Source organism: Scylla paramamosain, chromosome 46, assembly GCF_035594125.1.
Source record: "Scylla paramamosain isolate STU-SP2022 chromosome 46, ASM3559412v1, whole genome shotgun sequence".
Lineage (NCBI taxonomy): Eukaryota > Metazoa > Arthropoda > Malacostraca > Decapoda > Portunidae > Scylla > Scylla paramamosain.
The window spans coordinates 6,105,858-6,115,857 of record NC_087196.1 but is presented as its reverse complement, the minus strand read 5'-3'; the positions used below and the strand labels follow the sequence as shown (position 1 = coordinate 6,115,857).

The 10,000-nt window shown below is 39.5% G+C and overlaps 1 protein-coding gene across 6 annotated transcripts in view; it reads right to left on the bottom strand.

Annotated features, from left to right (window-relative positions):
* The window catches only part of LOC135094810 (CD109 antigen-like), a 113,033-nt gene that overhangs the window by 44,617 nt on the left and 58,416 nt on the right, over nt 1-10,000 (bottom strand). For all 6 annotated transcript variants that reach the window (XM_063995212.1, XM_063995214.1, XM_063995209.1 and 3 more), the window contains 3 exons: nt 8,633-8,813; nt 7,760-7,919; nt 6,538-6,608 (listed from right to left, as the gene is read on the bottom strand). In XM_063995212.1, the coding sequence (XP_063851282.1) occupies nt 6,538-6,608; nt 7,760-7,919; nt 8,633-8,813 (412 nt within the window). The remainder of the gene's footprint in view (nt 1-6,537; nt 6,609-7,759; nt 7,920-8,632; nt 8,814-10,000) is intronic.

Genomic DNA, 10,000 nt, shown 5'->3' with positions numbered 1-10,000 from the left:
TGTGTGTTGCTGTGTGTGTGTGTGTGTGTGTGTGTGTGTGTGTGTGTGTTAGCTAATGGCCCTTAGTTCTTAGTCATGATTCTCTCTCTCTCTCTCTCTCTCTCTCTCTCTCTCTCTCTCTCTCTCTCTCTCTCTCTCTCTCTCTCTCTCTCTCTCTCTCTCTCTCTATCGTTCTAAGACGTAGTATCGCCTTCTTCTCTTCGCCCTTCTAATCACCTCCTCCTCCTCTCCTCTTCTTCCTCCTCCTCCTCCTCCACCTCCTCCTCCTCCTCCTCCTCTTTCCATTACCCAACGTTGAGTTAATTGATGTCTAATAAGAATATCGAAAATGTGACCTCACTTTATAAAACTCTCTCTCTCTCTCTCTCTCTCTCTCTCTCTCTCTCTCTCTCTCTCTCTCTCTCTCTCTCTCTCTCTCTCTCTCTCTCTCTCTCTCTCTTCCAAATAACTCCTATTCCTCCTTCTCTCCTTATCTTCCTTTCTCCTTTCCTCCCTCCTTCCTTCCCTCCTTTCCTCCATTCCTTCCCCCTCCCTCTCCCTCCCTTCCTTCCCTTCCTTTGAGACCTAGATACCAACCTTGTTCAACCCATTCCTCCCTTCCTTTCCCTTCCTAACCTTCCTTCCCCATTCCCTTTCAATCTCTTCATAACTCCCCTCTCTGTCTGTCTGTATGTCTGTCTGTTTGTTTTGTTTGTTTGTTTGTGTTTATGTATGCATGTATGTCTGTCTTTATGAATTTGTCGTTAAAAATAGAGAAAAAGAGAGAAAGGAAGAAAAGAAGGGAAACGTTAAAGAAATTCTCTCTCTCTCTCTCTCTCTCTCTCTCTCTCTCTCTCTCTCTCTCTCTCTCTCTCTCTCTCTCTCTCTCTCTCTCTCTCTCTCAACCTCTCCCTGCCTCACATAGCATCAAACTCACTCGAAACCCTCTCTCTCTCTCTCTCTCTCTCTCTCTCTCTCTCTCTCTCTCTCTCTCTCTCTCTCTCTCTCTCTCTCTCTCTCTCTCTCTCTCAAGTAAGCCAGAACAGGTAAGGTGACTTTACTCCAGGTGTGGAAAACTACCGACCATTCTCTCCACTCCACTGTCAACCTTAAAGCAAGGGTCATTAAGGGTCAGAGTTTTTTGCGGTTCGGTTCCATGTGCCGCGCCCAGCTGTGGTGGCGGTGGTGGTGGTGGTGGCGGCGGTTTTGTTTGCCGGGGTGATGTTGTGTGTGGTGGTGATGGTGGTTGTGTTGTTGTTGATGTTGTTGTTGTTTTTGTTTTTCGTATGTTGCTATTATAACAACAAGAACAGCAGCAACTACAACTACTACTACTACTACTGCTACTACTACTACTACTACTACTACTACTACTACTACTACTAACGACAGTAACAAGGAGACAGAGAAGGCAGCAGAACAAGAAATAAACATAATGAAAGAATAAAACTGAGACAAAGACAGAGAAACCAAAATAACAAAGACAGATGAACAGACAAACACACAGATGAACAGACAAACAGACAGATTAACAGACAGACAGATGAACAGACAGACAGACAGACAGATTAACAGACAGACAGATTAACAGACAGACAGATGAACAAACAGACAGATTAACAGACAGATAGATGAACAGACAGACAGACAGATTAACAGACAAAAAGACAGATTAACAAACAGGCAGATTAACAGACAGACAGATGAACAGACAAACAGACAGATTAACAGACAGACAGATGAACAGGCAGACAGACAGATGACAGACAAACAGACAGATTAACCTAACAGAACAGACAGACAAAGTATTAACAGAAGGCAGACAGCAAAATGAGACTAACCCAAAGATTGACAACCGCAACAGACAGACAAACACACAAACAAGCAGAAAGACAGGCAGACAGACAAACTAATCCATTAAATAAGTCAGCAAAGCAACATATAAACAAACAGACATTTAAACAACAGGACACAGACAGAGACAAAGAATTTAACAGACAAACTCAAAACCAGACAGACAGACAGACAGACAGACAGACAGACAGTAACAGACATTTAAATAACAGAACACAGAGACAGAAAATTTAAGACAAACTCAAAACCAGACAGACAGACAGACAGACAGACAGAGTAACAAAAGCACAGACAGAACCCAAACACTGATCATTAAGGAGACCAACAGACAGACAAACAAACAAACAGAGATGAATAGGTAAAACAGAGAAACAGACAGACTGACAGGCAGGCATACAGACAGACAGACAGACAGCCCCTCAGTGGCCTTGCAACACCTGCCGCTACCTAAGCAACACTGACTTAACTAAATTCTATAAAGTAATAATTCATTTTTCTTCTTCTTCTTCTTCCTCTTCCTTTTCTTTCTTCTCACCTAAAGGTTTATTTGGTTATTTCATATAATCCTATGTAATCTTCTTTGTCTTCCTCCTCCTCCTCCTCCTCCTCTTCCTCCTCCTCTTCCACCTCTTCTTTTTCTTCTCTTCTGTTATTTCACCTCATTATTCTTCCTTTTATCTATCTTCCTCCTTTTTCATTCTTTGTTTTTTGTTAACCTTCCTTCTCTTCCTCCTTCATTATGTTCATTTTCCTCCCCTTTCCTCTTATTCTTCCTTTTTCCTTCTTTTTTTCCTTCTATTACTCATTTTCTCCCTTTTCCTTCTTTAGTTTTTCCTCCTGTTCGTTATTTCAGTTCTCCTCCTCTTCCTCTTCTTCTTCCTCCTCCTCCTCCTGTTCCTCCTCCTTCTATTCATATTCTTCTTTCTTTTCCTTTCTATTTATTTCCTTTTCTTTATTTATTTTCTCTTCCTTTGCATTACAGAGCTTATCACAAACAGCCATGTCAGGGCCAAAGGATCTGCTGCTGTTTGTTCTTCATTTAAGTTCTTTTGTATTCCTCCTCCTCTTCTTCCATCGGGTCACCTTGCCTCCTTTGCTTCCCCTCCCCTCTCTCTTCTCCCCTCCCACTCACTGTTCTATGTCTTCCCCCCTTCCATCATCTCTCTCCCCTCCCCCTCTCTCTCTCTCTCCCTCTTCCCTACTTCCCCCTCCCTCTCTAGTTCTCTTAGCAACTGCCCCCAAAATTCCACGCCCCCTCTCTCTGTGCCTACATTCTAGATATTTAACTCTCTCTCTCTCTCTCTCTCTCTCTCTCTCTCTCACTCCTCTCCCTCCCTCCCTCACCTCTCCCCTCCTAACTTATCAATATTGTTTATGGTATTATGGCTGTAAAAATATTTGAGTGTTTTTTTATGTTTTTGGTAAGGTACGTTTGTTCTCTCTCTCTCTCTCTCTCTCTCTCTCTCTCTCTCTCTCTCTCTCTCTCTCTCTCTCTCTCTCTCTCTCTCTAAACAACAACAAGCTAACCAGGAAGAGATTTGCTTGCGTAAGAGAGAGAGAGAGAGAGAGAGAGAGAGAGAGAGAGAGAGAGAGAGAGAGAGAGAGAGAGATCCTGTTCACCTTCCTTGCCCTTGACCCTTTCTCAAATCGCATGTGACCGAATCAGTTCCTATATTTATACTCTGTGTCTCTCTCTCTCTCTCTCTCTCTCTCTCTCTCTCTCTCTCTCTCCTCTCTCTCTCTCTCTCTCTCTCTCTCTCTCTCTCTCTCTCTCTGTCTACGCCGTCCGTTTTCTTTTGTCTTTTCTCTTTATCTTTTTTTTTTCTTTTTTTTTAGTATTTAGTTCATTTCAATTCAGTTCATTAGTTCAACCAGTTTCGGGTCATTCCTCTCTCTCTCTCTCTCTCTCTCTCTCTCTCTCTCTCTCTCTCTCTCTCTCTCTCTCTCTCTCTCTCTCTCTCTGCACTTACGTAAACATGTATCGCACACACACACACACACACACACACACACATACACACGCGGTCATTAACATTAAATAAAAAAAAGAAGGGGTAACTTAAGAAGTCATCATAAGCTTGAGGAAAAAAGGAAAATGGACGAAAATTATACGTTTGCGTCAGAGAGAGAGAGAGAGAGAGAGAGAGAGAGAGAGAGAGAGAGAGAGAGAGAGAGAGAGAGAGAGAGAGAGAGAGAGAGAGAGAGAGAGAGAGAGAGAGACCGTCATGAAAAGAAGAAAATATAAATAAAAAAAGAAATTATATACTGAGACGCGCAGAAAAAACATAAACAAACAAACAAATAAACCAACAAATAATTAAATACACAAATAAACAAAACTGAGAAACAGAAAACGGCGTCACAATTCCTGCCACGTGTGCTTCAGATAACAAAGACCCCCCTTAAAAAAAAAAAAAGCCATCCACAACACAAAAAAGAAAACGAAGACTACTATCCTGACTGAAGGACAAACGGCTGGCTGACAACTGGTCTGTATGCTAACCGGATCAATAAGGACAAAAAAAAAAAAAAAATAGAGGAAAAAAAAAAAAGGGAAAAAAAGAGCAAATAGTTGTCCACGTTTTCCTCTGTAAATTATCTTGATACTTGGTGATTTGTGTTGCCTTACTTAAGAGCCAAGTAAAGTAACACTGACTAGGGTTACGTAACACTTGGTAACACTTGGTACTCTAAGAAACACTGTTGCTAATGAAGAAACTTAGGAACTTTATGTAATACTTCTAAATTGTCCTGGGATTGATGTAGTAATAAGAGAGATTTGTCCTAAGAAAAAACACTCACATAAACTAAGAAACACTATGCAACACTACTCCTAAAAGCTCTTGAGAACGAAACAACACTAAAAACACTCTTTCAAAACTAGCAACACTCACAATAATGAAACAAAGTCATGTAACACTCGTCCCAAATGTAGCAACACTCAGTAACACTCCTAATAACACACACACACACACACACACACACACACACCAAATAACACTAAACAAAGTAACACTATCTAAGTTTTTCATTCCCTCCACTGGCAAATTCTGAAACACACTGATTCTGTTTTCCCATCTATGTCTAACTTGAATTACTAACCTAAGTCTTTCATTTTCACTGGCAAACTATGGAACACTGCCTGATTCTGTTTCTCCACCTTCCTCCAGCTTGCGACACGAACCTAAGTTTTCCATTACCTAAGTCTTTCACTCCATCCACTGAAAAAATCTGAAAAAATCTACCTGGTTCTGCCTCTCCACCTTTCTGAGACTTGAACGCCTTTTACAATTATCAAGACACTTCCGATGTTAAACAAACTAACCAATTTGCAACCTTTCCCCTAATAACTCTTTGAAAAACTGCAATAATTCAAACTATTTCTTCTTCTTTCCTCACGAGTCTTGTACTGACCCCGTTACGCTCCATGAACAAACAAAAGCTATATTCGTAAATCTAATGCGCTCTAACCGGTTCAACTCATACACGTAAGGAAAATTAATAGTTGTAAGTTACGGTTATGAAAATGTGACAGCTGTCTGGTGGGTGAATAAGACAAGGAGCACGAAGGAACGAGAGACGCCGCTTAAAAAGATGCTGGAGTTTGCTGAGACGCTTAAAAATTTGCAGAAACCGGTTAGTAGCGATAAAAAAAAAAAGGAAAAAAAAAAAGATAAAGACTGGTTTGCAAAAAGAATGGAGCGCAGGAGTGGAGGAGTGGAGGTGTGGAGAACCAGGACAAGTTTGGCAGTCGGGTCTAGTTGCTTAGAGTGGTTATCTTAAATCTCAAAATAAACAGAAAAATAATGCATGAATAAATAACGATAATAATAGATACACAAAAAAGAAAGAAAAAAATCCACATGAACTCTTTCTTCCAAGGCCAAAGTTCATTCACTCACCAAACATGCAAATTCCAAAAGAGATTTGTGAAAAAGAATGCAAGAAAATTACGAAGAGGAGAAAGAAAGAAGGAAATAAGGAAAGAAAAGAAAGAATGAATGAATAAATGAAGGAAGGAGTGAAGGAGAGAAATAAATAGATAAAGAAGGAAGGAAAGAAAGAAAGAACGAGAGAAAGAAAAGTAAAAAGAGAATGAATTAATAAATAAAGGAAGAAGTGAAGGAGGGAAATAAATAGATAAAGAAGAAAAGAAGGAAAGAAATAAAGAAAGAAAGAAAGAAAGAAAAAGAAAGAAAGAAAGAAAGAAAAAGAGAAAGAAAAACAAAAAAGAATGAATGAATAAAGGAAGGAAGGAGTGAAGGAGGGAAAATAAATAAAGAAAGAGGAAAAGAAAGAAAGAAAGAAAAAACGAGAAAGAAAATTAAGAGAGAAAAGAAAGAAACTCAACAAAGATCAAGAGGTGAGACAGTGATAGGCGGAGACAAACACCTCACACTCATTCTCTACACAAAACTGGAATAACACAACTTCTTTCCCCGACTGTACAAAAAAAAAAAAATAAAATAAATAAATAAATAAAAAACATCAAGAAGGAAACAAAGGCTCGTAATTATCTTGGGACCTAAAATAAGGACGAAAAAAAGACAAACAAGAAAAAAACAACACATAATCTAATAAATTCATGTCTATAAGTATCTAAACCATATTTCTTTGTACCATTTCACCTTCCTATTACTGGTACTTATTTTTCTAAGGCTACAACTACAGGAAGTCAGCAGGAACTCATTAGATAACACTCACCAGGATGAAGACGTCAACAGGTTCCTCGTAAGGTCTTAACTCAGTGGTGAGAAGAATGATTTTGATGCCAACTGTGGGAGAGAGAGAGAGTGGTGGGTGCTGGTGGTGGTGGTGGTGGTGGTGGTGGTGGTGGTGATGTGTGCTTGTGTATTTCAGGATGGATTGAAGGGGTTAAGTAATGGTGCTTTTTGATGGTGATTGTGGTGGTGATGGTGTTGTGTGTGAGTTTATGGTGATGATAAATGTAATAAGAAATGTTTTATTGCCCAAGAAAGTTACATAGGAAAATATATATAACAATTTATATAACCTAACCTAACTTAACTTAACCTAACCTAACCTAACTTAACCTAACCTAACCTAACTTAACCTAACCTAACCTAACTTAACCTAACCTAACCTAACCTAACTTAACCTAACCTAACCTAACCTAACCTAACCTAACCCAACCTAACCTAACCTAACCTAACCTAACTTAACCTAACCTAACCTAACTTAACCTAACCTAACCTAACTTAACCTAACCTAACCTAACCTAACCTAACCTAACCTAACCTAACCTAACCTAACCTAAATTAACCTAACCTAACTCAGCCTTATATTTCAGTCCTACCTTTACCTCAAACTTCAATCCTTCTTCACAATTTTTCCCTTATTCCAAACTTCTCTTAAAATTTAATACGAACAAAATCTTTTCCTATTTCCTTTATTATTTTCTTCTGATTATTATCTTATTATAACATGTAATTTCCTTATCTGTCTCTCCTGACATATAATTTTCCTTTCACCTGAGACGAGTTTCCAAAGGTGTTATTTTCTCCATCCCTCTAATTACCGTAAGTTCCCACACTTATTATCCCAGTTTAAACATACTTTCTTGTTATCCAAATGAACTTCCACCTAAATTAATTTCACGAAGTAATTTCCTTATCCAGCCAAGTAATCTAAGTATATTTTCCCTCTTAAATAAAGTCTAAGAATATTTCCCCCCTTAAATAAACTCTAAATACAGTTTCTCTCTAAAAATCTAAACGTATTTTCTCTCTTAAAATCGTCCTTGTAGTAACTTAAAAATCACCATTATTCTCTAAAAAAAAAAAAACTTAAAATTATGTCTTAAGTATAGGTAGAAACCCTTAAGACATCCCTAAATCCCTTTAACACATTCCTAAACCCTCTTCAACACCCTTAAACACTCTTACACGCCCCTAAACCGTCTTACCATCCTGGCCACCGTTGAAACACACTCTGGACAGCTGGATGAGAATGGTGAGGAATGTAGGACTGGACAACACCTGGCTGGAGTTTCTAAAGACGAGGGTGTGGCCACGGCGCCCCTCCACGTGCAGGGTGTAGGTGGCGATGACTGACGTGTGGGGCACCTGTGGGAAGGATTGGGCAGGTGTGAGGGACTGGGGAGAGCAGGATGTTTAGAAATGAGGTGTTTTGTTTGTTGTTCTTAGTTTGATGTTATTTACTACTACTACTACTACTACTACTACTTGTTTCCCATCTTCTCTTAAGGGGAGAATATGAGGGGATTAGGGAAGGATTGAAGACCAGTTAAGGAGGGATTAGGTAAAGCGAATAGAGGTTAAAGATTAGACTATATTCATGGATTACGTGTGTTATCTCTAGAGCTTCTTAATGTTTGGGATCTCCTCTTCCTCCTTGTTCCTATTACATGCTAAATATTAATGGTGTTGCTAATACTACTGGTGCTACTGCCACTGTTACTACTGCTACTGCTACTGCTACTTATCTTTCTTCTCATTTTCCTCTTCCTTTACTGTCTCTTTCTCCTTCTTCTCCCAGACATCCTTGTAAGGTCCAAAATGTCTATTGCTATTTGTTTTTTCTTTGTGATCCCTTTCTACTACAACTACTACGATTACTACTACTACTACTACTACACCACCACCACTACTCATCCACCCTCCACCAGATAAGTCAACACAACCAGTCAATTAAGTAAACCAAGTCACCTTGCCTCCACCAAAACAAACTGGTTTATCACTCGTTCCCCACCCAACCACTTCTATCCTGCTGCCAACCCTGATATCCTACACCTTTTACCCTCCCCTGACTCCTTTACCTGAATAAGAAGGTCCTCGGTGTCTCCTGGAGCAATGGTGGCCTTGGCAGGGGTGAGGCTGGCCCCTGGGGAGGTAAGCTGGGCAGTGACGTCCACAGGGGAGCTGCCGCTAAGAATGCCCACTGCTACACGATATATAGTAGAGGGTCTGGCTATGCGCGGCGCCACGATGGTGTAACTGCTGTAGAAGGCACAGAAGAAGGGAAGGTTTGGTGTGGTTTGTTTTGAATTGGGTAGGGTGTTGGGTGAAAGAGGAAGGATAGGTTAAGAAAGGAAAGAAAGTGAAGAGGATAGATGAAAGGAAGGATGGAAAGAAAGAAGGAAGGGAGGAAGGAGAGTGTAGGGAGGGAGGAGGAAAAGAAAGGAGAAAGAAAAGAAAGTAAGAAGGGAAAAGGTAGAAGAAGAAAGGAAGAAAGGAGAGAAAGAAGTAAAGAAGAAACGAACGAGTGAAAGAAAGAAAAATGAAAAAAAATAAAATAAGACACAAAAAAGCAAAAAAAGGAAGAAAAAGAGAGAAAAAACAACAAAACAAAACAAAAACAAAGAAAAAAACAAAAACCCCAGCTCATATCAACTGCACGATCCCCAACCTCCTGCAGAAGACGCAGAAGGAAGGGGAGGACAATTATTAGCACCATTACCTCGCTCAGATAAGGACAAGGCAGAGGGCGAGGAAACAAATACAACAACTCAAGCTTCTATCAGTAATGAGATCTAACTACTGCAGAAGGCACTGAAGGAGGAGGAGGAGGAGGAGGAGGAGGAGGAGGAGGGTGATATTACAAGTATTTTTATTTCTGAAGGAGTCACTGAAGGGGTAAAGAGAGACGACAGACAGACAGACAGACAGACAGACAGACAGACAGACAGACAGACAGACAGACAGACAGACAGACAGACATGCAGACAGACAGACAGACAGACTGACAGAGGGACAAATCAATAAACTGGTATCAAAATGGCAAAAGTCTCGCACAGATACAAAATGAATTAAATAAGTCTTAGTGAAAATTAAAGAAATTAAAACATTTTCCTTTCATATAAACTCGAAAGAAAAAATAATAGTGAAATTCAAATATTAAGGTGAATTACTTATTATTATTATTATTATTATTATTATCATTATTATTATTATTATTATTATTATCATTGCTACTACTACTACTAGTAGTAAAAAAAAGAAAAACTACTACTACTACTACTACTACTACTACTACTACTACTACTACTACTACCACCACCACTACTACTATTACTACTACTACTACTACTTCTACTAACACCTCCATTATCATTTCTCTCACTCTTATTCTTATTCCTTCTTTTACTATCTATGCTCCTTCTTCCCTCCTTCTCTCCCTCCCTCCC